At 37.3% G+C, this 27,152-nt stretch overlaps 2 protein-coding genes across 4 annotated transcripts; one reads left to right on the forward strand and one right to left on the reverse strand.

Annotated features, from left to right (window-relative positions):
- The first annotated feature begins 249 nt into the window (after positions 1-249).
- On the forward strand, positions 250-17,272 carry LOC107781503 (uncharacterized). The gene is made up of 15 exons (XM_016602217.2): positions 250-542; positions 5,493-5,884; positions 6,110-6,230; positions 6,523-6,637; positions 12,354-12,517; positions 12,691-12,762; positions 13,556-13,624; positions 13,729-13,809; positions 13,890-14,009; positions 14,126-14,200; positions 14,318-14,398; positions 14,810-14,883; positions 14,969-15,029; positions 15,674-15,729; positions 16,517-17,272. Exons 1-15 carry the CDS (start codon positions 405-407, stop codon positions 16,599-16,601), a joined length of 1,704 nt encoding a protein of 567 aa, XP_016457703.1. The 5' UTR covers positions 250-404; the 3' UTR covers positions 16,602-17,272.
- LOC107781502 (uncharacterized) lies at positions 15,985-26,570 on the reverse strand. 3 transcript variants are annotated; one of them, XM_075226040.1, is made up of 13 exons: positions 24,272-25,029; positions 23,046-23,265; positions 22,722-22,795; positions 22,174-22,374; positions 21,983-22,053; positions 21,159-21,321; positions 19,579-20,172; positions 18,495-18,875; positions 18,034-18,109; positions 17,885-17,948; positions 17,587-17,722; positions 17,011-17,124; positions 15,985-16,938 (listed from the first exon to the last, which is right to left on the reverse strand). In XM_075226040.1, exons 3-13 carry the CDS (start codon positions 22,722-22,724, stop codon positions 16,873-16,875), a joined length of 1,869 nt encoding a protein of 622 aa, XP_075082141.1. In that variant the 5' UTR covers positions 22,725-22,795; positions 23,046-23,265; positions 24,272-25,029; the 3' UTR covers positions 15,985-16,872. The 3 variants fall into 3 exon arrangements, with proteins under 3 accessions (XP_075082141.1, XP_075082140.1, XP_016457700.1); XM_075226039.1 differs by having other exon boundaries at positions 22,722-22,791; positions 24,272-25,023; XM_016602214.2 differs by lacking the exon at positions 22,722-22,795 and having other exon boundaries at positions 24,272-26,570.
- Between the last annotated feature and the right edge of the window lie 582 nt (positions 26,571-27,152).

A 27,152-nucleotide genomic window follows, 5' to 3' on the forward strand; every position in this document is an offset into this window, starting at 1 on the left:
AGATATTTTTACAGGTAAAGATAATATATATATATATATATATATATATATACACATAAAATGGCATAACTAAAATTATATTGTATAAATAAAAAGAGATAAATTGTTTGAATAATAAAATAATTGTTGGATTCCCTAAACAAAAATGCTCAAAAAATAGCTTTATTTCACATGTTCAGATCCTAGGAGTTACACTCTAATATGACTTATAATGTTTGGTTAATAAGTTAATAATAAAGGGCAAAAGTTATGAATGACCCAAAAGTTTAAGGAATATCAAAATTCAGCAATTTCTAATTTCTAATACTAATACGAGAAGTAAATTTGAAGCTTTGAAAAGAAAAGGGGAAAATAGTGCGATTTATTTATTTGGTTCAAAGTAGCCACTTTCCCTGATAAACGAGATGGCCGGTGAAGTTGCGGCGGAAGTTAACAGCGTCGAGGGAAACATGCAGTTGAGTGAGGAGGAGAACCTACGTCTCCTCCGCGAAGCCGTTAATGAGCTGCCGGTAAACGCCGTTAAAGATTTGTGGTCCATTGGGGTATGTATATATTTTCTCATTAAACGATTAATTTTCTTTCTTAAAAAGAGGTGAACTTTCTTGCTTATATTGTTGTTATCAATCAACTTGAGTGATATTTTTTTTTTGAATGTGTAATTTATTTCTAAGAAATAAAAACTTGAACTTTTTTTTTTTCATAATCGAAAAATGCCTGAGTACAGTTGGAAACAAAGTAAAAAACTTGAACCTTTTGTGGTATCCCGTAAATCGTCCTATGATTATTAATATTACTGTAATTCATTGAAACTATGAATTGTTTTGGAGAAGGGAAAGAAAAGGGGTCTTAGTAGTTTTAGCTTTAGAGTTAATTCGAGGTACAATTCGTTCTATCTTTAGTCACGACCCGGATTTCCCACCTCGGAAGTCGTGATGGCGCCTACTAATACGAACTAGGCAAGCCAATTATTTGCACAATTTACCTTTTTACCCATTTTATATTCATTAACAATTTCGAAGTAATAACATTTAAACAACGGAATTTAACATAAGCGGAAGAAAAAACAATAAGCTATCAGAACATGAATCCAATACAACTGTTAGAATCTCGACTACCCAAAACTGGTGTCACAGTTTCACAGACGGTCTAAAAACACTACGAATAAAGGTCTGAAAGAAATAAATACAGTGCTGTCTCTAGAAATGCATGAAAGAAACATGAATAGTAGATGGAAGGAGACGCCAAGGCCTGCGGACGTCTGCAGGACTAACTCGGGTCGCCTGATGAACAAGAATCAGCAATCCTACCGCGGTCTGAAATCTACAACACCGGGGTCTGCACAAAAAGGTGCAAAGTGTAGTATCAGCACAACCGACCCCATGTGTTGGTAAGTGCCTAGCCTAACCTCGACGAAGTAGTGACGAGGCTAGGACCAGACTACCAAATAAACCTGTGCAGTTATATAATATACAGCGGAAAGTAAAGCAGGAATAAGCAAGTAAAGGTGGGAAGGGGAAACATGTTGCGGGGGTATACCAGTATTAACAGTAAATCCAGAGTAACAATCTAAGGGCATCTTAGAATTCACAGCAAAGCAAAAGAAACTAGTATCCAAACTAAACACACTTGTATCAATAATTGTTGCGGTGCGCAACCCGATCCCATTATTTTACAACACTGTTGCGGCGTGCAACCCGATCCATATCATTTATCATTGTTGCGGCGTGCAACCCGATCCACATATAATATTGTTGCGGCGCGCAACCCGATCCACATATAATATTGTTGCGGCCTGCAACCCGATCCGCATATAATATTGTTGCGGCGTGCAACCTGATCCACATATAATATTGTTGCGGTGTGCAACCCGATCCACATATAATATTATCAATTATAACGAGAGTTCCGACAAGGGATCAATAAGGTCTACACTATCCCGGCAAGGGATTTGACAGCATAAGTAATTACGTCCCGACAAGGGAGAAACAACTATAACAAAACTTGTTACAACATCTAACTACCTCGGCTATAATCAAACTTGTTACAACATCTAACTACCTCAGCTATAATCAAACTTGTTCCTCGAGAATAACCATAACCCTTACTCAACACAAAGAATCATCAACCTAAGCATCCGTAATACAAATTAAGAACACAATGCAAGGGAACCACAACTCAACAATAGCCCGACAAGGGGGCAACATAATGATCTCTTCTCTTTCTCACTTTTACTTCACAATTCACTTCACAACTCGAGCCAATGCTCTAGAGGTTCAATTATCACTTATACTTTCACAATTTGTTATACAACTTGAGCCAACGCTCCTCAATGTTCATAGGTCACAATTCTTTCCACAAACTTTACACAACAATAGGAACCTTCACCAAGGCATGGATAACACAATGAAGTCATGAAAATCACAATATACGACTCACGGTCATGCTCGACACCAACGTATAGATACTCGTCACCATGCCTATACGTCGTACTCAACAAGAAATAAATAACAAATAGGACACAACTCCTAATCCCTCAAGCTAAGGTTAGACCAAACACTTACCTCGATGCCACAAACACAATTCAAGCCTCCACTATAGCTTTACCTCGTGATTCCACCACCAATTCGTTCGTATCTGGTCACAAATTACTTAATTACATCAATAAACGCTAAATGAATCAACCCCAATGCATGAAAATGAATTTTCCAAAGTTTTACCCAAAAAGTAAAAAATCGCCCCCGGGCCCACGAGGTTCGAACCAAAACCCGAGGTTCGAACCAAAACCTGATTACCCATTCCCCCACGAACCCAAATATATGATTTGTTTTGAAATCGGACCTCAAATCGAGGTCCAAATCTCCAATTTTTTAAAAAACCTAGGTTCTACCCAAAACACTCAATTTCCCTTATGAAAATCATTGATTTTAAGTTGAAATCATGTTAAAAGATGTTAATGATTGAAGAAATCTAGTTAAAAACGACTTACAATTGATTTGGGAAAGAGGAAGCCTTTGAAAAATCGTCCTAGCGTGTTTATGTTTTGAGAGAATATGAAAAATGGGTTAAAATTCGTCTAAGTATAAAAGTTGCAGGTCTCAGATATGGGAATTGCGAACAGGGGTTCACAATCCTCTGCTGGGTTGGGAAATGCGAAGGGTGAATCGCAATTGCGAAGTCGCATTTGCGACTGGGGGTCTCGCATTTGCGACTGTAGGGGATTTAGGTGGGTGTCGCATTTGCGACATATACTTCGCATTTGCGAAGAAGGCTGCCCAGGCCACCTTTCGCATTTGCAATGCATGGCTCGCAAATGCGAAGCCTGCAGGTCTGAAACACACCAGCATAAAACCTGCAATTTTCTAAGTTTAAAATGCACCCCGTGGTCTATCCAAAACTCACTCGAGCCCTCGGGGCTCCAAATCAAATATACACACAACCTCAAAAACATCCTACGGACTTATTCGTGTACTCAAATCACCAAAATAACATCATGAACATCGAATTAAACCTCAAGATCGATGAAATTTCTCAAAACTTCTTTAAAAAGCAAATTTGCATTTAAGGTCCAAATCACGCCAAATGGGTTCCGTTTCTTACCAAACTTTACCGACAACACATATAAATCATATTGAACCTGTACCGGGCTCCGGAACCATAATACGGGCCCGATACCACAGGTTTCACATAACATTTCACTTTCAAAAACCTTTATATTTTTCAGAAAACAATTTCTTTCAAAAATTCATTTCTCGGGTTTGGGACCTCGGAATTCGATTTCGGGCATACGCCCAAGTCCCATATTTTCCTATGGACCTTCCGGGATCGTCAAATCACGGGTCCGTGTCCGTTTACCCAAACGTTGACCGAAGTCAAATTAATTCATTTTATAGTCAAAATTTATCATTTTTCACAGATTTTCACATATAAGCGTTCTGGCTATGCGCCCGGACTGCGCACACAAATCGAGATGATGCTAAAAGAGGTTTTTAAGGCCTCGAAACACAGAATTCAATTTAAAAGCAAGTGATGACCTTTTGGGTCATCACAATCTGATGAGGCTCCCAATCAGGGGCGGATTTGGGGGCAGAGGGGGTTCCCTTCGCTGGAAAATTGCATTGGACAGATAAGGCAAAATTAGTTTTTTGCCTCTATATATTATATTTTGAATCCCCTTAACAAAGCCCAAAAACATAGCTCAATGATCAATGGAGTTCAAAGCCTTTGTGAGGTCGCTGGTTCAATTCCTATTGGCTACAGTCTCATTTATTTTTTTGAACTTTTTTTTTTGCATCCCCTTAGCGGAACTACTGCCTCTGCCACTGCTCACAATATATGTTGATATTAATTCGAACAAGCATCAGTTTGATTTTACCTTCTAACATTAAATATAGGAGAGAGGTATTGCGTAGTAAAGCGGGAATCTTTTTGAAGAAGTGTGGGAAATATTTCAAAGAGCTTCTTCGAGATTTAGTGAGCAGCTGAATTACTTGTAAATAAACTGGGGGTGAGGGGATTGACATGTCAAAACAGAATAAGAAGCTTTTATCTGAATCTTAATTTTCGTAGAAGAGTAGGTTGGGTATGAAATGTACCGAGGTTTTAGATGGTGCATCCATACTTGCAGCCTTACTTCAAATCTCTATCGATAATGTTATATGACTTAGCACCTTTCATCTTCAATTGACAGAAAAAATGAGAGCTGTTTGAGTACATTTGTTGAATTGGCAGAGAGGGAAATCTTACTACAGATTCACTCTTCATTATAGCGGGAGGTTTCAAACCCATTATCTTTTAATAAAATTCGCATCATCCCTCTATTCACTTATTCACTGCATATCCAGCATTGCACGTGCTGGAAAGATGAGAGAAGCAATCTGTACTTTCACCTACATGATTATAAAAGCTTTTGAGAGAACTTTTTCTTGGGCTATTTTGTCCTCCTTTCCCTATCCACTGCAATCAATCCACGCTTCCACCAACACCTGCCCTAACCTCTTGCAATTTTGGGGTATTCAACTACGTGGATTTGGATGGTGCTACCATGTGGTTGGTGGATTGAGGGTGAAAATTAAATGATTGAATTCATTAATTTGTTTGCAAAAGAATAAAATGACTGAATTTTTTGAAGCTTAATGCATTGGTGGACTAAAACTACGTCTACTGCAATTTATGATGCTATAAGTTTAGTAAAAGTATTTTGTTAAAGTAGGTTTCTGGTGAATTAAGTCCACTTTTTTTTATTTCAAAGCCACGTCAAGCGGCTTGTTGCACTATGCTATACTTGAGGAACTTTCTTCCTTTAGAGAAAGAAGTGAATAATTTTTTTGTTGGTAAAGAAGGAAGTGAATAATTGGCGAAGATAACTTGGGTATTGACTATGGTGGGTTATCAATCTCTAATTAGTTTGTCTTGTCATTGGAGTAGAAGATGTTTTCTGTTAATTCTTAATCTAATGACTCATAATCCCTTTTGTTTTTTTTTGTTTGATTTAGGCATGCGTTCGATGCGTTTTTCGACTATTGGGACTTCGCGAACTCATGTGTTCACATCCTTCACTCTCAATATCAAAGTGGTGTGATATCTTAGAAGATGTAATGAGAAAAGAAGATGGTGACACGGCTGATCAGCCCCAAAAAGATGGAGAACTTAGTAATAAGCAATTGCATCAAGAACCATTAAAGGAGACAAACTTTTGCAAAATTTGCTTAGGCATTTTGCAATTTCTCTATAATGATGACAATGGAACTTTATTGAAAAAAGATAGTGCCAATGACTTTGCTTTAGTAATTGCTGAACTCCTAAAGCAACAACATCACCAAATTGATAGTTTTTCTCTTGAAGTCTCAGTACCTTCAGCTTTAGCAGAAACTGATCAAGCAGTCCGGTAAGATTCTAGAATCTCATGAATTTCTTGTTAATCAATTTCATTCCCGTCGGGCAGGAGGGTCAGATCTCCCTCCAAATTCTGTATGCTAAGAGATCTGACCGCATATTATGTTCTTTCTTTGATCTGAAGCTAGAACTTGGATGTTGTTGGTTTCCACCATTAACTTCCGTACATATATGTCTATCTAATTTGAGTAACTGGTAAAATATTTCTGTTTTTCAGGTTGTATATGAAAAATAGGTACCACCATGAACTTTGGTTCCAAGAAAAGGCTGAATGTCAATTCATTTCTACAAAAGACATCTTGAAATTGTTAGTGATAAATCCATTACAAAAATTGTTGGTAATGAAATCTTCTTATCGAATCTCTTTTGCACCCGTACAGTATTATCAATATTTTGAAACTATTACGGGATTTGAATAATGTTGGTACTAATTTTTAGTTTTCGCTGTGTGAATATATATGGTATAAGATACCTTCGAAATTGAGAAAATAGATAGGGGACAAACGTGCTAACTGAAATGTGCCGGGCTGGGTGTCAAATATACATACTCCTGTAACTACAACAACAACATAACCAGTGTTGCTCCTGTAAAATAAATGATATATATGCAAGTGTTTTCATGTTCTGCAGGGTGTAAAATCTAGTCAAAGTTCTTTTCGCGTTCGCTTAACATACTCACATTCTGATGCATTAACAAGGGATGATGTTCAGGAAAGGGCTGGAGGAAATAAGAGGAGGAAAACAGGCATGTTATCTTGTCAAATTTCTCCTTTTCCTATTTGAGAGATTTAAGTTTCTGTACTTATTACCTTACCTGCTGTCTTCTCATTACTGTGTCTCACGAATTGAGACACTACCCGAACGGTGATAGTTGTCTTGTGGGCAGGTAGGGATAGATAAACATGCATTCTTCATTTTTCTTTGTTTTGACGAACAATGTGTAGTTTCCATGTTTTCCTCTTGTTAATGAACTTCTGATGTTTTGACCGTTTACTATTTGAAATTTTCGCTAAAAAATCTCCTGTTGAGGTTCTTCCAATTCTTTCCCTTGCATATGTTTAGTACCTCCAGCGGTGTCATCCTTTCATATTCATACTTTTATTTCATATGCTGTTAAGTGGAGACAGGTTAGAAAGATCATCGATATGTTCCAACTTCCAAGATTGTGTATTTTAGTTAAATTGTCATTTAAGGATCTTGCTCGATTCGCTATTAGGCGATGTATGACTCGAGTATCAATTTCAAAGGAAGTACCTTTAAAACAAAAGGAAAATAGAATCACATGAATTGTGGTTTCTATGCTCCTGCATTTGCTTGTTGGATCAAATAGCTAAGTGGAAGAAGTATTCGCTCAGTAATTTTCATTATTTGATGACCTGCGTGAAGTCGCTAACACAAATTCCACTCTGTGCTCCATAATATTGTTGGATCAAATGTCTTCTCGCAGTTAATTTGGGAGCAATAGAAAGTGAAAATGTTGGTTTATGTTTAGTTAACAATGGCATATTGAAAATGTTGGTTTATGTTTAGTCAACAATGGCATGCCAATTGGAAGAGTTGGTGGAAAGAGTTGGTGTGGATGCTAGGAGGAAGCTTCCTCCTTTGATGTCACCCATGACATCAAGAGGAGGTAGTTTGATGTCAGCAATGACATCAAGAGGAGGTCTTTACCTCTATAAATAGATGCACTCCTTCACTTGTAGAAATCATCCCAAAATAATACAATACATTGTAGTGAGTAGAGAGTTAAGAGAGAAATTCTCTTAAGTGTAATTGGGAAATCTCCCCTTCCTTTGTTAATATTAAAAGGACAATTGTTCTCTGGTGGACGTAGGATTATTTTGATCCGAACCACGTTAAATCTTGTGTTCTTTCTTTTACGTTTCCGCTAACAATTGGTATCAGAGCGACAAGATTCTTTAACGATCCAAGGAGAAAGAACAAGCAAATATGAGTTCCATGAAGTTTGAAATTGATAGATTCAATGGACGCAACAACTTCAATATCTGGAAGATCCAGATGATGGCGTTACTGCGGAGGGAAGGTTCAATCCATGCTATTGACGGAAAGTATCCTACGGATATATCAGCTCCCGACAAGGAGAAGATTGAAGGGGATGCATTGAGTGCAATCCAACTATCCCTTGCACCTAACGTGCTTTGTGAAGTGAGTACGGGTACCGAAGAGACGGCCAAACAGTTGTGGGAAAAGCTAGAAGGGCTATACCAAGACCGATCAGTGACAACAAGAATGTTGTTACAACGACGTCTTCACACATTTAAGATGGGTCAGGTACTTCGTTACAAGATCATTTAGATGCGTTTAATAAACTTGTCATGGACTTACAGATTGCAGGAATTAAAAGGGAGGAGGAGACGCTTGCATGTGCTTTGCTATTTTCATTGACTTCAGGATATCGTGATATTGAGAATTCAATGATGTATAGCAAGGAGCCTATCAAGCTTGAGCAAGTGCGGCAGGCACTTAACTCTAGTGATGTGCGGAGGCACATTGAAGGAGATAGAGATGACCAGGCAAGTGGCCTCTTTGTAAGAGGCCGGACTAGCCAACAGGGAAAGACCAAATCAAAGCACAGATCAAAGTCTCGTGTGAACAAGAAGAATACAGAGTGTTGGGGTTGTGGCAAGAAGGGGCACTTTGAACGAGATTGCCCAATGTCAAAGTCCAAGGAAAAGGCGAGTGCATCTACAGTTTGAACAGGTACATAATTTTGATAATGATTATGTACTAACAACATCGTGTAATAATAATAGTAGTTATGAAAACAAATGGGTGTTAGACTCTGCTTGTACTCTGCATATGACGTTCCGAAAAGACTGGTTTAGCAGCTACGAGAAAAGTGGAGGAACCGTAGTAATGGGCAATAATGCAACTTGTGCAATAGTTGGCATTGGCTCAGTTCGGGTTCGCTGCCATGATGGAATCGTGAGGACTATTACACAAGTCCGTCATGTTCCTGATCTGAAGAAGAATTTGATCTCCTTGGGTACTCTGGATGATCAAGGCTACAGGTACATGAGCGAAGCAGGAACTATGAAGGTGACTAAAGGTTCTTTAGTCATGCTGAAAGGCAAGCTGGAGAACGGTCTTTACACATTGGCCGGAAGCACCATTGTTGGCTCTGCAAATGCATCTACAGTGCAGTTATCTAATGATGACAAGGCAAGACTATGGCACATGAGACTAGGTCATATGAGCGCACGTGGACTGGAGATGTTGAGCAATCGTAAACTTTTGGAAGGTGAGAAGATCAGCACGCTTGACTTCTGTGAGCACTGCGTTCTAGGGAAGCAGAAGAAGGTCAGCTTCAGCACTGGCAAACACAAGACAAGAGGAGTGCTAGACTACATCCATTCAGATTTATGGGGTCCTTCTAAACTTCCATCGAAGGGCGGAAAGAGGTATCTTCTCATTTTTATTGATGATTTCTCACGAAAGGTTTGGGTGTATTTTTTGAAGGCAAAAAGTGATGCTTTTGAAGCATTTAAAGAGTGGAAGATTTTGATTGAAAATCAAATGGAGCGGAAAATCAAGTATCTTCGCACAGACAATGGCTTGGAGTTTTGCAATGAAGAGTTTAATGAATTCTGCAAGGTTCATGGGATCTCAAGACATAGGACTGTCAGGCATACCCCACAGCAGAATGGAGTTGCCGAGAGAATGAACAGAACTTTTCTTGAAAAGGCTCGTTGTATGCTCCTACAAGCCAAAATGTCCAAAGTATTTTGGGGTGAAGCAGTTCACACTGCTGCTCATATTGTCAATCGATCTCCAGCATCGGCAATTGACTTTAAGACTCCGAATGAGGTATGGTCAGGTGAACCCTCTAACTATTCATACTTACGAGTATTTGGGTGTCCAGCTTATTATCACGTTAATGAAGGAAAGCTTGAACCAAGGGCTAAGAAGGCCATATTCGTAGGGTATGTGGATGGAGTAAAAGGGTACAAACTTTGGTGTTTGTCTTTACTCAAATTTATAGTTAGTAGAGATGTCACCTTCGATGAATCCTCTATACTTGATCCCCGTAAAGTTTCCGTGGAGTTTTCAGGAAACAAGAACAACGAGCAGGTGGAGCTTCCGGTGGAGCTTGCCAAGGAAAAGGATCAAGAGACTCAGGTTAAAGATGAGTCAGAAGATGTAGGGGTTCAAGAACTTGTTGTCAATGAACCATACACAATTGCGAAGGGGAGGGAGAAGAGGCAGACACGAGAACCGGAACGCCTTATAAATCAAGTAAACTTGATTGCATATGCGTTCGTAGCTGCACAAGAAGAGATTAAAGATCTGGAGCCCTCCTCGTATATTGAAGCAACTTCTTGCAAGGATGCCGCACAATGGCGGTTAGCCATGACTGAAGAGATGGAGTCTCTTCACAAGAATCAGACATGGGTCTTAGTGAAAAGACAAAAGGGGAAGAGGACAGTTGGATGCAAGTGGGTCTACCGAAAGAAAGAGGGAATTCCTGAAGTGGAAGATGCTAGGTTCAAGGCGAGATTGGTTGCAAAAGGTTTCAGCCAAAAGGAGGGAATTGACTACAATGAGATTTTCTCTCCGGTCGTGAAGCATAGCTCAATTCGCGTGCTACTAGCATTGGTTGCACAATTTGACTTGGAGCTTCAACAGCTTGATGTCAAAACTGCTTTCTTACACGGTGATCTAGAAGAGACAATCTATATGGATCAACCTGAAAGTTTCCTAGCTGAGGGAAAAGAAGATCACGTATGCCAACTAAAGAAGTCTTTGTATGGTTTGAAGCAATCCCCTAGACAGTGGTACAAGAGGTATGATGCATTCATGACTACACATGAATTCTCAAGGAGTGCATTTGATAGTTGTGTGTATCACAAGAAGATGTCTGGTAACTCAATGATTTATTTACTGGTTACCATGATTTATTTACTGTTGTATGTTGATGATATGCTTATTGCTGCTAACAACATTACAGAGATAAATGCTTTGAAGAAACTATTGAGTAAGGAATTTGACATGAAGGATTTAGGAGCTGCAAAGAAAATCCTTGGTATGGAGATTTCAAGAGAAGACGATGTTGTACATCTTTCTCAGAAGAGGTATATTGAAAGGGTTCTCGAGAGATTCAATATGCAAACGTGCAAGCCTGTAAGTACACCATTAGCTCCTCATTTTAAACTTTCAGAGTCACAAATGCCTCAGTCTGAGGATGAGGTGGAGCATATGTCAAAGATTCCTTATGCCAGTGCAGTTGGTAGTATTATGTATGCTATGGTATGCACACGTCCAGATATTGCTCAATCTGTAAGTGTGGTAAGTAGATACATGTCCAACCCAGGAAAGAGGCATTGGGAAGCTGTCAAGTGGATATTGAGATATCTCAAAGGAGCTTCTGGTGTTGGTCTTACCTTTCGAAAAAGTGGTACAGGTATTTCAATTCTCGGTTATGTGGATTCTGACTATGCAGGAGATCTTGACAGAAGAAGGTCCACAACTGGATACATCTTTACCCTCGTTGGCAGTGCCGTCAGTTGGAAGTCGACTTTGCAGTCGATTGTCGCTTTGTCTACGACAGAAGCAGAATACATGGCAGCAGCGGAGGCGGTAAAGGAAGCTATCTGGTTGAAAAGTTTAGTAGCGGAATTGAGTTTGGTTCAGCTGGAATCAACTCTTAGATGTGATAGTCAGAGTGCTATTCATCTAATGAAAAATTAGAGATTTCATGAGCGCACTAAACACATTGATGTCAGATTTCATTTTATTCGAGATGTTATTGATGAGGGAACTATCAAGGTCGTGAAGGTTATCACAGATGATAATGCTGCAGACATGTTGACCAAGATAGTCCCGCTCGCTAAGTTTGCACACTGCAAGGACTTGGCAGGGGTGTGCATCAACTGATGCAACTCCGAAGAGAACAGTTGCTAGGTGGAGGTGGTATGTTCAACAATGGTTTGATTCTTCTTGTTTCTTACAACGGGGTTGCCCAATAAGCTTAGAAGTTTTGGCCAGAGTTGTTCACACGCTCGAAACGCAAACCAAGGTGGAGATTGAAAATGTTGGTTTATGTTTAGTTAACAATGGCATGCTGAAAATGTTGGTTTATGTTTAGTCAACAATGGGATGCCAATTGGAAGAGTTGGTGGAAAGAGTTGGTGTGGATGCTAGGAGGAAGCTTCCTCCTTTGATGTCACCCATGACATCAAGAGGAGGTCTTTACCTCTATAAATAGATGCACTCCTTCACTTGTAGAAATCATCCCAAAATAATACAATACATTGTAGTGAGTAGAGAGTTAAGAGAGAAATTCTCTTAAGTGTAATTGGGAAATCTCCCCTTCCTTTGTTAATATTAAAAGGACAATTGTTCTCTGGTGGACGTAGGATTATTTTGATCCGAACCACGTTAAATCTTGTGTTCTTTCTTTTACGTTTCCGCTAACAGAAAGTATAACTGATTGTTGACAGACAAAGCAGGTTTCACTGGTGACCTCAAGACAACTAAGGAATCTGTTACTCCCCATGTTGAGTCTTTTGATAATCATATTGGTGATGGAGATGGACTGATGAAACTTTGTCCCAAGGACTCCCAAGATCTCAGTTGTAGTTACTTAATGGCTCAGTTAAATAAGGTACTGTGTCCAGTTATATTCAGTTGGTTGGTACTTGGACTTTCATTTATTTTTCTGCACTCCATATTAATGCAGCTACTGTCTAAACAATATAACTTTTCACGCCATTTGAAGTATATTCGATGTGCATGTTTTTCTATTATTTATATAGTGGGAATTTTCTGCATTTACAGGTCAGTAAGCCATGTTGTCTGACCATTCATTGCTGTAGAAGCCCTATATTTATTGGAGGAAGATATCTCAAGGTATAAATTCGACCTGAAAAGCGTGTTATAAATAAACTCATCTGCAGGAACCCATGAATAAGCACCAATGTTTGTTTGTCATCATTGAATTCTGAGTTCCGCATCCAATTTAGGTTTTTGACTCCCAAAACGTTATTGCCAATGCTTATGCTGCATTTTGTTCTCCAAAAAGCAGGAAGAAGACTTGATCGAGAAGGATGCAAAATGTTGTGGAGAAGTTAAATCATTCTTTGTGAAGGATTGTTATAGGATGAATGTAGATTTAGGATAAGTGTTTGAGAAAATTTTACTGTCAGTAAAACCCTATATCCTTTGACTATTAACTACAATTAATTTTTGTAGGCTAAACATTGTAAACCAATAGTTTGCTCGTGTACCAACACTTAGAGCACTGAGTAGAGTAGCTCCAGACTTTTAAAACCCTTGGAAATCGGGTGGCTTTGACACTATATAAAAGAATGTAAGCATCCAACCCAAAACCTGAGATAAATAGAGTGATGCAAAACATTTATTTTCCCTTTATATGCCATTATATAACATATCAGGCTACAAATATTTATGGGTCTGTCAGAATCTAACTTATCAGGCTACCATTAGAGATCTAGGTTATAATTAGTCACCTTAGCTCATTTTATATCTGTTCCTGAGAAGGCTTATTTCTATACTTATGAATTCGGCTTCTTGCCCGTTATCATCAAAATTTATCTTTGATCAATGCTTCTTAGTTCCATAGTCCATTTTAAAAGCTGCCTTGACGGAATATTGTCCAACTGAGAATGTACCTTTACTGCAGTATTCAAGAAATGTCAGCCAGACGCGCTGGGTTATCGATGATGAAAGAATGGGAGAAGCATCTGTTGAGGTATATCACCCTATTTCATAGTTGTAATTTCTATTGTTTGAAGTTACTGTGATTCTGTGAATAAATGGTTATGTATGTTAACCCTTCTTTGAATGTTCTCTTAGGAAATAGTAGGCGGGGCCATCCTTCCTATCTTCCAGGGCGACAATTATAAGTTTCATGCTGCCGGTAGGGAGGACATTGATGTAAGAAAGATCTGATTTCTGACAGACCCATAAATATTGGATGATTGTTGATCCTCTAGTCTCAACACTACCTTTCTCAGGTCCGGATGCTGGGTACAGGCCGTCCTTTTCTGGTGGAGATACAAAATGCACGCCAAGTCCCTTCTGAAGTGCTCATAAAAGAGATAGAGAGGAAAATTAATAGTGTAGAAAGTCGATTGGTGAGTTAGTTAATACTTCTAAGCCGTCTTTGATAACTTAAATGGGTGTGGAGCACATAGCACTTCGTCATTTGCCAATACATATATAAGACAGTCTTTACATATGTTGCACGTAGGTCAGAGTTAAAAATCTTAGAGCTGTAGGTAGTCAAGGGTGGGACCTCATGCGTGAAGGAGAGGCGGAAAAGCAGGTAAGTTTCTGATTATTTAAGCTAGTACTAGTTGTATTTACCAGCAGCTCTCTGCTGAATAACTTATTTATCTCCCATCCCATTTTTTCCTAAGGTCTTTTTTTCCATCCAATACAGAAGCAGTACACTGCATTGGTTTGGATTTCTCGTCCTGTCAGCGACGAAGATTTGCAAACAATATCATCACTAAAGGAGTTGGTGAGTGGTTCTCTATTTGCATTAATGGAAAGAAGAAAAAATCCTAATTGTTTGTGAAATTTAAGATAAACGTTTCAGCAATATGTTGTCTTCTAAAAAAGGAGTTATCAGGAATATATTGAAATAAACAACTAAGACCAAGATTACCTTTGGCGTATGATATTGGAAACAAAGTGTGCATTCGTTTTGCTTTTTGGGAAAACACATTTTATATTCTCATAGAGCACTAGCTTTTATTAACTGTTGGAGCACCCGGCATGATTGTTCATGTATCATACATTCATACCCTCTCCTTTTCAAAACTTGGGTAGCATCAAATTTGATTTGAGTGTAATTTGTTAAGGGCTGATCATCCACCTTCTTATCTGATTATTTGTTTCATTCTCTCTCCTTTTTTTCTCGGGGCTTCAGAAAGTCGCTCAAAGAACACCTATAAGGGTTCTCCATCGCCGAAGTCCATTGGAGAGGGAGAAAATTATACATTGGTATGAACGATTTCTAGCAACCGACTTTACAGCTATAGGCTTTACTTGTATATCAATCCCTGACTAGTGTTGTTTCTTGTGTCAGGATGAAAGTGGAGAGGATCTCTGGAAGCTCACAATATCTTCTACTGCATCTGTGTACTCAGGTAAGCTAATCACTACCTATCTCAAATTTCTTTAGTTGTCAAATTGTTTTTCTTTTTTTATTGGAAAGAAAATGCATAATAGTATGTCAAGTTATGAAAGAAAGATGTCACACAAAGAGAAGGAAATTGTCACGGCCCCCATTTCAAATTGTAACTATTATTTCACTTTGTAAAATAGTCTAGACCATTTAAGATAATGTAAATTGGTCCCCTATTGTTGGCCTTAAATTTTAAGTTGTATAAATTTGGAGTCAGGTATAAAAGTGGCCTTAGTGTTTTTTGTTTTTGAAAAGTTTAGGAGTATTGAAATTATTTGATCTCCGAGAAGAGTAAGCATGATGTTCAATCTGAAATAGAAGTGAATGTTAGTATTTTCCAAAATAAGGCATATATGCAAATACTTCTGTCTTTACAATTGACAAGGCTCTCTCTCTCTCTCTGTACATATATGTGTGTGTATGTATATACTTGTTTATGTCTCCTTTGACCTTCAAACTTGGATTGTTCCAAGGCTTGAGGTTCCTTAACCTCTTGTGACTCTTTTTACGGTGTCATTTCTGTAATGAATGATGTGCCTAAGGGCTAAAGAGTTCTTTCAAAATTGTTGTATAAAAGCATAATGCAGTGGTAGCTGTCTTTTACAGGCTGGGACATATATCAAGGAATTTGTTCATGGGGATTTTGGTCGCACCCAGCCCAGGTATAAAGTGGTTATTCATGTCTTATCCATTTAGTTTAATGTTGTGCTTTTCCCTTTACCATTATATGGTTGCTATTAGCCGTCTTGCTTTATTCTCATCGTTAAATGCTTCCCCAGAAATAATGTACTGTGAGGGCCGACAGTGTGACCATAGAGAGGATTATGATCTGCTGAAATTATAATGAGGAAATTATCAGGGATACCAAATGTGCAGACTCATTTAGCAAGTATTAGGCACTCTTTCTGCATTGGTAGTACGATCAAACTCAATATTTTTTTTAATAGGTTCAAACTCAATAATATTTTTACTACACACACTTAATAAAAAAAAGGGTTAGGTTACTACATATAAAACCGAAACTCACTCTCCTTCGATGGAGGATGAGTTCCTGGAAAATTGAGCCAAACCATTGGGCAAATATATCCTTCCACTACCCGATAATGAGTTAACCATGTCTGTTTGATAGGGGTTGCATAAATGGACCGTGGCAGCTCAGTAGAAGCTGGAATAGTTCACCATTTAGCTATAATCTTCTACTTTATGGGCAACATTTATAGTTAGTTACAAAGTTGTGGATAAATCACTGCAAGGCCAACTCCAGAAACTTTTAAATTCATGGTCTATAGCTGATATTTGAATTGTTATACGGATTTGGATGAGGAGCCTGGTGCTGTTTGTGTCAACAATAAGAGATTTAATTCAGCCCGAGACATATTGTATTGTGCTCTGTTGATCTAATTATCAGCTCTTCAACCATAAATTTACAAATCTTTTTGTGTGCTGCAGTGTTGGTTCAATTCTTGGTTGCAGAACAGAGATATTGCAACTCGATGTTACAGACGTGAAAATGGACTGCTTTCAGGCAGAATGAGAGGACTATAATTCTAGTGGATCCAGGGACTTTCATTTGAACATGATTTTACAACCTCCTTTGGTGCAACCTGTTGTATGCGTCATAGGATGAAATTTTGGGACTGAGACCTTGCTGTTATTGTTTATTGAAACTTTTATTTATTTCCGAGAACTCTGTTTTTGTGAGCAGATTCTTTTATTTGGAAATGAAGTACCAACTGTGAGGACCGCAAAACGCGACTAGCTCGTTCTTCCACCATTTTCCTTATGATGGCTTACACCAAGATCATCTACTCAAACCAAGAAGCACCTAACTCCTTAGCCATGAATGCATACCTGTCTGCAGCTTCATCAATCTGCATTGCAGGTACTGGAGTTTAATCATCTGAACCAAATGCAAAAGAAACGATTACTGGTCAGAAGCTTACAAGTTTTTGTGTTGGACGTCCACATCCATGACCAGCCTTGCGTTCGATTCTACCGATGATGGGGTTGGTCTGTGGACTTTTCGCCACGCTAGTGCACAGGACATATTGCATAGTCTGAAGAACATATCACAATAAATTTAAGTTAGATACACTGACAGTGTAAGATATTTGATATGATCGGTGTAATTTAGTTTGTCATAACATGTCACTAACCATTCAATTTAGACTATCAATCTATGCTTATTAAATAGAGTTATCTAAAGTTGCCTCTTAAATGACCTGACAGCATAATACTTTTTTACAAAATCATGCTTAAAACTTAAACTCCATTGGAATTAGCAGAAGGCTTCAACTACAATAACAACAAACCCAGTGAAATTCACAAGTGGGGTCCGGGGAGGGTAATGCATACGCAGACCTTACCCCTATCTTATGGAGGTAGAGAGGCTGTTTCTGAAAGACCGTCAATTCAAGAACAGGTAATAAGACAATGGAAGCAAATGAAAAAACGAGTAATAACATAGATCTAGGGATACGTTCATTTAAAGAAAATGATTTGGGTAACTAGTAACTTACAGCCAACAGTTTCAACGAGTGCAATGGAACCACTCGATCATCATGATCTGCTGTCAATAACATGATTGAAGGATACTGATATGCTTTAATAGCAAATTGTTCCCATGGCCTCCTCACATTATGCAGTGGTGAATACCTAAAGATAAAATTTGTAAATAATATCATCAGTAAATTCAATGTCCCAAGTTACATTAAAATGCATAAATAAACAGAGCAATTAGTTGTGGTTATCATTTAAGTGATGATAGTGTAAAAGAATGGAAGTTAAACTCTTTTTAATAAGAGTTCAAGAACTCACTTGATTAGCCATTGAAACTCTTCCTCCTTATCTGAACAGCCAAAATCAGAAGTCCATGCATGGCCTAATGAGAAATAGAAAATAAATCGTAAAACACAGAATTAAACAACAACTAAAATAACAAAATAACTGTATAAAAAAATACTCACCTATAGTGAACTTGTGAAATCTAAGCATATCCATAACACCAACATGAGCAAGAGCACATCCAAATAGATCAGGTCTCTGCATTTATGAAGCTCCCACGGTTAACACTAAAGGGCGGCCGGTGCACTAAGCTCCCGCTATGCGCGGGGTCCAGGGAAGGGCCGGACCACAAGGGTCTATTGTAAGCAGCCTTACCCTGCATTTCTGCAAGAGACTGTTTCCACGGCTCGAACCCGTGACCTCCTGGTCACATGGCAACAGCTTTACCAGTTACGCCAAGACTCCCCTTCTCCCACGGTTAACACTACTAGAGTAAAAGTTTTTTATGCTACCAGGTCATTTAAAAGGTAATTACAGATAACACGAGCAATAATGCAAATAAACTTCTGTAATTGGTAGAGGTTGAATTTGCGCTGATAGTGTAAAAATTTCATTATACTGCTAGTATATATAAGTTAAGTACCTGATTGACGCAGGCTCCAACAAGAAGGCCACCATTACTTCCACCTTCAATACATAATTTATGGGGTTGTGTATAACCAGAAGTTACAAGATATTCAGCAGCAGAAATAAAATCATCAAAGCAATTTTGCTTTCTGGAAAGAGCACCAGCTTTATACCATTCTTCTCCATATTCTCCACCACCACGAATATTTGCTATGCAAAAAACTACACCTAAATGCTTTGCGAGCACAACTCGAGCAGCAGAAAAAGATGGTGTAAGACTAACATTGAATCCTCCATATCCGAATAATAAACAAGGGTTGGATCCATCCAAAGAAATGTTCTTTCTAGAAACTATGAACATAGGTATCTTGACACCATCTTTACTAGGCACAAATACCTGCAAATAGTCACAAGAATAGTTGGTCAATAGAAGTATAGATGATCCATACTAATCAAAATCATGACGGAAAATACAAGTTTCAGGGTGTCTTTCGGGTAAAAAAGGCCAGCCCGGTGCACAAAGCATCCCGCATTCACGCAAGGTCCGGGAAGGGCTGCATGGCCGCGCCCCTAGGGGTGTGATGTAGACAACCTACCCTGTTGAAAGCTAGATCCACATGAGGTGTGTAATGCATAGCTAAAAAAACGCCCGTCACTATCTGAATGACTAAACAAATACCAGCTAACGAACCGAACCCCCACCAATAACTAAGATTGCTCGGGGTTGGATAATCTATCAAATGCTGATTAAGTGTGGAGGATATAGGTTGTTTAACAAGCATTAGTGTCTACTTCAGGGTGTCTTTGGTATGACGGAAAATAAATAAGTCCTTTTATGGTGCTTGGTCGTTAAAAATTATTTTCCAGAGAAAACATTTTCCACGAAAAGGAGGAAAATGACTTCCGTCACACCCTAAAATAATGCACAAGCAAATGCAACATATTTAAGTATAGATTTCAATACTCCAGTATGGTTTTAAAATTTGGTAATAAAATGTAGGGTGATATATGGTAACAAGAAGTCTTGGACATGATGAGAAATTATAGGGGAAAATGGCTATAGTGCAAGTTCAAGCATAGTGAAAAAAAACTTCATTTACCTGATTAACTTGGAATTCTGTCCGATCAAAGCCAGGGACAACGATTTCTCGAAATACTTTAAGATCAGGAACTTCACCCTTGAGGTTACACTCATATATTAATCCAGGGATCAAGAAGTTCATAAATCCAATAAAAACAGAATTATCTTTGCGACGAGCTGAAACTCCTGATACTCTGCCAATATCAATAGGTAAATGATGAAGCAAGACTCCTGTTTCTAAATCTCTTAACTGCAACACATTTTTCACATCTCGCAAATAACTCACAATAAGTTGATTTCCATTAACAGCAACAGCTGATTGAAGCACATCCTTTTCATCCTCGTCGATAATATCAAACCAAAAATCAGGCTTTTGTACATCCACTCTGACTAATTTGTACTTGGGAGCATTTTTATTAGTTAGAAAAGTGAAAATGGAGTTGTTATGTGCAACATAATCGTAAGATGCATCAAAATGGTCGACAAGCTTGTTAAAAGGAAGCGCGTCGCTTCTTCCTTTATAACCTTCAATTCCATTAGGCAGTGTAGATAAGTCACAGTAATGTAATTTGTTGACAGTATCACAGTTCCGAAAAGTATATAGGAGAACATACTGCAAAAGAAAACAGAAAATCTAATTTAAGCAAAAAGGAATATTAATCAAATCATAATCTAAGTTCTTCTTATTGTTATTGTTTTGACCCTTTTTTCAGTGTTCAGGTTCCTTTATTGTAGGGTTGCTCCTAACTTTAGGGTTAGTTTTAGATTTGAATAAATTCTCCTTAATCAAAGGAGTAGTCTCGGAAAGTTTGTTTCACTTGACTTGTATTTAAATGATGCTTCTGATTCAATGAAAATTATCTGATTCAATGAAAATTATCTGATTCATTCACCATATATATATTTTCGACTCTTTTTATGGCAGCAAAGAACCTATTTCAAGTCCCGGAACAACAATTCGAACCCGATATCATCAAAGTCAACCCTCGGTAAAACTTCACAACTTCCGATTAAACTCAATGAAAGTCACAACTTCCATAGGAAAAACACAATTGTCCATGCTCATGCGTGGCAACGACCTCTAAGGTCATCTAAATGGATCTATTCTGCTCCTTCTCGCACCTATATCCAGAAATAACTCCGCAGTCAATTCTAATTGACTGCGGAGTTATTGCCGAACGGAGTGTTGCGAGCAGGAGTATACATGTCCATTCAGATGACCATAGAGATCGTGGCTATGCATGAGCATGGAGAATTGTGCCTTTCCAGGTGGTGAAGATGTGACTTCTATGTGTTTAATTGGAAGTTGTGACACTGGTTAAACTAGACTAATGCTATTTTGCTGGTCACACGCCATACAGTCAGAGGTGGATCCGCGATTTAAATTATATTTGTTCATCCGCGATTTTAGTATTGAACCTATTATAGCTTAAAAGTTATGGGTTTATATCTCCTGTTTATTACAATTTTAATAATTTTTTATACATAAATTCATAATCCGCGTCGAAAGTACTGGATTCAGACGAAGCTACATTTGCCCTAGCACACAATCATGCAACAATTAGGTTTAGGGTAGATCTAGAATTAGCAAGTAATTACCTTTCCATCTTCAGTAACTGAAGCCATATGTCTATGCTTTGGATTTTCTGTATCTTTCCAACACAAAATATCATTAGATTGATCAGTGCCCAAGAAATGATAATACACTTGGTGGTGCAAGTTTACATTTGTCTCTCTCCCTGCGTCCAAATTTTCTCCGTTCCTAATAAGAAAGAATCTTCAGACTTTAGAATTAATCTCATAAAATAGTGGAAACCTCTATTTTGATCATTTCCTAACGTACATAATTTACAATTTTTGATTAAACATGTTATTTTTTTTTACACTATCAGGTCATTTAAAAAGTAGAAAATCGACGGTAACTAACCGTAACAACAACAACAAACCTAGTGTAATCCTACATAATGGGTCTGGGGTATCCAGACTAGGGAGGGTAGTGTGTACTCAAACCTTACCCCCATCTCGTGGAGATAGAGAAGCTGTTTCCAATCCCTATCTCGTGGAGATAGAGAAGTTGTTTCCAATAGGCCATCGGCTCAGTGAAGCATAAGAACAACAGTAATAAAAAGAAAACAGACAGACACAACAATGAGGAGCCATAGAAAAGAAGCATTGAAAACAACAACACAGTAAGATGACCAAAATGAAAGCAACAACATGCAATAATAGAAATCTAAAACTAAAAACAATACAAGAGTACGTACTAATGCTACTAGCTAGTAAGTAGAATAATTACAAATTTAAATCAAATGCAATTGACTAATTTCTATAGTAGATTAAATTATATAAATAATGTAAAATTTTTATTATACTGATACAAGTTAAATCCTTAAAAAAAATACAACTTTTATTTAAATACTCACTTGGGAGCTGGATAACGGCTGTAGAAAAATCCTTTACTATCTCGAGTCCAGCTGACTTTTGAGAACTTAACCTGTGAGGAAGCAAATACATGATACAAAATGACTAAATATATACATTTGTAAGCATATATAATAAAATAATATTTCAACATATATATTGAAATAATTAATTTATTTTTTCATGAACTTACCCAAGAAATTGTATCAGGCTCGTCACACTTATCCTGCACCCTCATAACTTTAATTATCACCCAATCACTACCACTTGAACTGATACCATATGCCAAATACTTAGCATCCTCACTAATTGCACATATACTTAATGCAACTGTGCCATCCTCACTAAATGTGTTTGGATCAAGCAATACCTCTGGTTTTCCATCCAAATTATCCTAAAATCACCAATAATATGCGCGATAATATTAGAGGCGGAGCCATAATCTCAAGATGATAAATTTAATTTATAGGTTCTGGATTTTAGAACGATGACTTCGAGTGCTTATAACTGGATTTTAAGTTTAATATTTGTATATATATAAGTCAAACCTAACAGCCTCGTTTGTTTCGAAATTTTTTGGCTGCTATAGAAAAATGCTGTTATATAGGAGATATATTTATAACATACTGTAATATTCGGTTCCGAAAAAACTCGGCTTTGAATGACTATTATATAGGTATGTTGTTACAGAGAGGTCTGACTGTGTTTGTGAGTGTGTATATATATTAATGAATTTCTTACCATAAATATACTGTTTGAGCAAATGTTACTGAATTCAGCTGAACCCGTAGTTGGGCCTCTAGCTCCGTCCCTGGCTAACAATATTGTAAAATAATTTTACATTAACATATTTTAATATGTTTTATTTGGGTAACCTACTTTATTTTTCAGGTTATGAAAATTATACTTGAGCTATTTTTTAGGTGATCCAATAATGTAAGTATTTTTTTTCATTGTCAATATGTAAAAGTTAATTTGATAGTAAAACTTAATCCATACTAATAAGATTAGTGAAAATAACGAAAAAGGACTTGCATAAGACAAAAAATAAAAATCATGTCCAACCTGAACGTAAAGGACTTTTTGAGGTTGAAGGCCAGAATTGTGAAAGTAGAAATACTTATCACCTGCCCTAAAAGGAATTTCATACTTAGGAAAATCGAACAATTTCGTGAGTTTTTTCCTTAGCTTTTCTCTTGTCTCGCACATTTTGATCACTGAGTCAGTCAAAGTCACCTGCTTTTCAACGAAATCTTTTGTCTCCTCTGAGTCTGGATCCTCCAGCCTAAGACAACGTTCAAAACACAAAACATATTAAGAGCCTGTTTGGCTTAGCTGACGTAGAGTAGCTCATAAGCATTATGTGCTGAAAAACACTTTTAAGTGCTGAAACTAATTTAAAAAATAAACAGTTACGTGTTTGGATAAAAGTGCTGAAATTAATAATATGCAACTGAAGAACTGAGTATATGAAGAGTTTTGTTTTAAAAAGAAGTATTCAGGCATAGAATAGTAAATATTTTGGTCAAACTTAAAGTGCTTATAAGCTAAAATTTGATAAGCTGGAGGAGACCAACTTATGGCTTTTGGCTTATTTTTGGCTTATAAGCACTAAACTTGCTAGCATTTTTAATTTACCAAACGCGTAGATATGCCAAAAAGTGCTTATAAGCCAATTTGACTAGCTTATAAGCTTAGCCAAACACCCTCTAAATCAAAATGCAACCAAAAATGAACCCATAATTCCTTCAGTTAACGTTCTATAATATTGCTATGAAACCCGTCACTACATTAAATATTTTGATAAGCATTAATTAATTGATAATCCAGTAATAAAGATATAACCTGCTATCACAAGTTAAAATTTACTGATACTATAAAAAAAATGGTCTATTCATAATCTATATACTATTGGTGTATATAACTTAAATCCATATGAGAATTAAATAGAATGCCCAAGAGCAAGGTGAGAAGTTGTTGGAGGGAAGGATGCCGGGGGTCTATTTGGAAACAGACTCTCTACCCTAGGTTAGGGGTAAGGTCTGCCTACACACTACCCTCCCCAGACCCCACTAAGTGGGATTATACTGGGTTGTTGTTGTTGTTGTTGCCATTTAGAGCATGGACATATTGAGATAACTTAAGCTCTTTTCTCCAAAGTTATACTCCTATATTTGTCTGGACACAAAATTTAAGAATATACCCTTAGAACTTGTAACCGAAAGAGCACAGTTATCATTTCTTGTAAAAGCAGACTAAAAATAAAAGAGTATCACACAAAATGGACGTACCATCTATAAGGATCGGGAATGTTGACACCATGATAATTATCAAAGACAGATTCATCTCGGCGAGCTAAAGGGTATGTCCAGCTTGGCTCGTCGAGGGCCGGAAGCGAACCCATTCTTGACAGAAGAAGAAGAAGGACAACAACAACAACAACACTAACCAAAAATCTGTTGCTTAACGTGAATCAAAAGGCTGTTGTTTTGGAGTGTTTGACGTAGAAACAAGGTTGCTTATTTGACCAGTAAATATAAGATAGAATAAAAGACAAGCGTCACGTATTAATGGGAACCAGAGATGCATATTTTTGGAGTAGAGAGGAGAAAAAGGAAATGGCGTGAGTTGATGAACAAAATGAGAACACCATGGGGAAGATTTCGTAGTTTGAATGGTTTGTTTTGAGGCTTATAGCCGGTCTGGTGAAGCTGCAAAAATTAGCTTATTTTGAGAAGTGGTTTTTTTTAAAAGTGCTTTTTTCAGAAGTACGTTTGGTGAGAAGTAGTTTGTGTTTGGCTATTTAATTTGAAAAGCACTTCTGAGCAGCAATTAGTGTTTGGCCAAGCTTTAAAAAACTGATTCTAAGTGTATTTTTTTTCAAATCGTGCTTCTCAAAAAAGTGCTTTTGGAGAGAAGCTACTTTTTTCTGCTTCTCCAAAACTGTTTCTGCTTATATTCAAAAGCACTTTTTTTTCCTTCCAAAAGTTTGGCCAAACACCTCAAATTTTAATCAAAAGTGCTTTTGACAAAAAAAGTACTTTCGGCCAAAAAAAACTTTGGCCAAACAGGCTATTAAATATGTAAAATACGCGGCGAAAGTAATAAAGAAGTGTCGAAAAGTGTTGTCATTTTGTAAATTATGTCGCCATATATTTTGGGACACTCATGTTCACCAGAATCTTTCAATATCGTACGGAATTTTATATATCATGGAAAAAAACAAATGTCGGTTGAATTCTTTGAATGGTACTACTATATTTGTCTTAGCCAATTCTAATGAACGGTACATATAAGATTGTGATGAATGACAAACAATGGCGAAGTCAGGAATTTACTTAAGGGTGTTTAAATTTGAAAGAAGTGAAAAATATTCTCCGAGAAAGAGTGTTCAATATATGTAATACCTTTAAAATCTAATATTTTACCTATATATACAGTGTAATTTTTCGACGAAGGGTGATCAGTTGACCACCCTTTATAACATGTAGCTTCGCCCATGATGGCAAGTAATCTTGACGAGTCTCGAAGTTGAATATCGAGTATGAGTCACATTTGTTAGAAAGTCATATACCTCTAATATGAGATTTTCCAATGCAAATTTAAATTTAATCGGACCCTGATACCGTTATACGAATACCAAACACCGCGCTGGGAATCAAAAAACGAAAAAAAGAGAATCTGCGGATAAATTATTAAAATATAGAAAAGAATGTTTAGAATTATGTAGAAGTATTTTTGTAATTTTCTAACCAAATATTTGGAGACGTGAGTCGATTTTTTCTTTTAGAAGAATTAAGGAGACAATTGGAGAAAGGAGTCTTGTAGTGGATTCGAACATTTAAAAAAGATGGAATAGATCTCACAGATGAAATTTCTAACTCGGACGACTTAGACAACTTCATCCCACTAACAACAAATGACAAATCTCGTCTATACTCTCCCTAGAAAAACTTGTCATAGTCAAGGTTTTTGGTAAGACAGTGAGTTATCAATTATTAAAAACCAAACTTACTAACCTCTAGAAACCCACTGAGGATCTGCCCCTCATAGACCTGGGGTCAAATTTTTTTTCCTAATTAAATTTCATTACGAGGAAAATATATTCAAAGCTTTACACAAAGGACCTTGATTCATTTTAAATTATTTTCTTTCTGTCCGTTGTTGGGAGCCTAAATTCATTGCTGTTGTTGGGAGCCTAAATTCATTGCTTCAAGCGCACAACTAACTTATACTGCCCTATGGGTACGTCTTCTAGAACTTCCAACTGAATTTTATGACCTTGATATTGGGATAAAATAAATAATCCCGCACAGGAATAATATCCACAACAAATAATAATAACACAAGAGAGTAACAATGACACCAAATATTTTAGCGGGATAAAATACAATATCCGAGTGTAGCAATATTACCACTATAATATTACAACTCAGTAGTGTCAAGAGACTACTACAACTTTGAAAGAAATAACACTCTTTATATAAAACACCTCACTACAATATTACTACCACTCACTAGTTATCTCACAGACAACAATCTGTGGATTACTCTCTAACTTCTATTGTTTCTCTCTTATTTTGGTGTGTCTTAACTGAGAGAGAATCATCTTTATTTATAGGCAAATTTGCCAACCACTTAGCAACACAAATTTGACTTATTGCATTGCAAATTGAAATCTTCAGCCGCCCATATGCATTCAAGCAGCCTATTTTGTCCAATTTTTTTAATCTTCTTCTTTTGGTTGGTGAGGTGTGGACCTCACAAATCTCTCCCTTAATTTTGATTTTTCTTCTTCAGTAAGTCTTGTTCTCAATCTCTGAAAATCTTCAAACTTAAGAGGCTTTGTGAAGATATCTGCAACTTGATCATGAGACTTCACATATTTGAGCTCGACTTCCTTCTTCGCAATGCATTCTCTGATGAAGTGATACCTTGTATCTATATGCTTGCTTCGATCATGATACACTGGATTCTTTGCGAGTGCATGCGCTGATTTGTTATCAATACAAATCTCTGTAGCTTCCATTTGTGACAAATTGAGCTCCTTCAATAATCTCCTTAGCCAAATAGCATGACAGATACATGATGTTGCTGCTATATATTCGGCTTCACAAGTCGAGAGAGTAACAATGGACTGTTTCTTTGAACTCCAAGAAATAACAGAATCAC

The sequence above is a fragment of the Nicotiana tabacum genome, chromosome 12 (genome assembly GCF_000715075.1).
Source record: "Nicotiana tabacum cultivar K326 chromosome 12, ASM71507v2, whole genome shotgun sequence".
Classification (NCBI taxonomy): Eukaryota; Viridiplantae; Streptophyta; class Magnoliopsida; order Solanales; family Solanaceae; genus Nicotiana; species Nicotiana tabacum.

Coding starts and splice junctions, on each gene's coding strand:
- LOC107781503 (XM_016602217.2), top strand. CDS start 405: ATGGCCGGTGAAGTTGCGGCGGAAGTTAACAGCGTCGAGGGAAACATG. Junction 6,638..12,353: donor AAATAAGAGGAGGAAAACAG/GCATGTTATCTT, acceptor GATTGTTGACAG/ACAAAGCAGGTTTCACTGGT. Junction 13,810..13,889: donor CCGGTAGGGAGGACATTGAT/GTAAGAAAGATC, acceptor TACCTTTCTCAG/GTCCGGATGCTGGGTACAGG.
- LOC107781502 (XM_016602214.2), bottom strand. CDS start 24,384: ATGGGTTCGCTTCCGGCCCTCGACGAGCCAAGCTGGACATACCCTTTA. Junction 22,054..22,173: donor AGCCTGATACAATTTCTTGG/GTAAGTTCATGA, acceptor GCTTCCTCACAG/GTTAAGTTCTCAAAAGTCAG. Junction 21,322..21,982: donor AGCCGTTATCCAGCTCCCAA/GTGAGTATTTAA, acceptor CTTTCTTATTAG/GAACGGAGAAAATTTGGACG.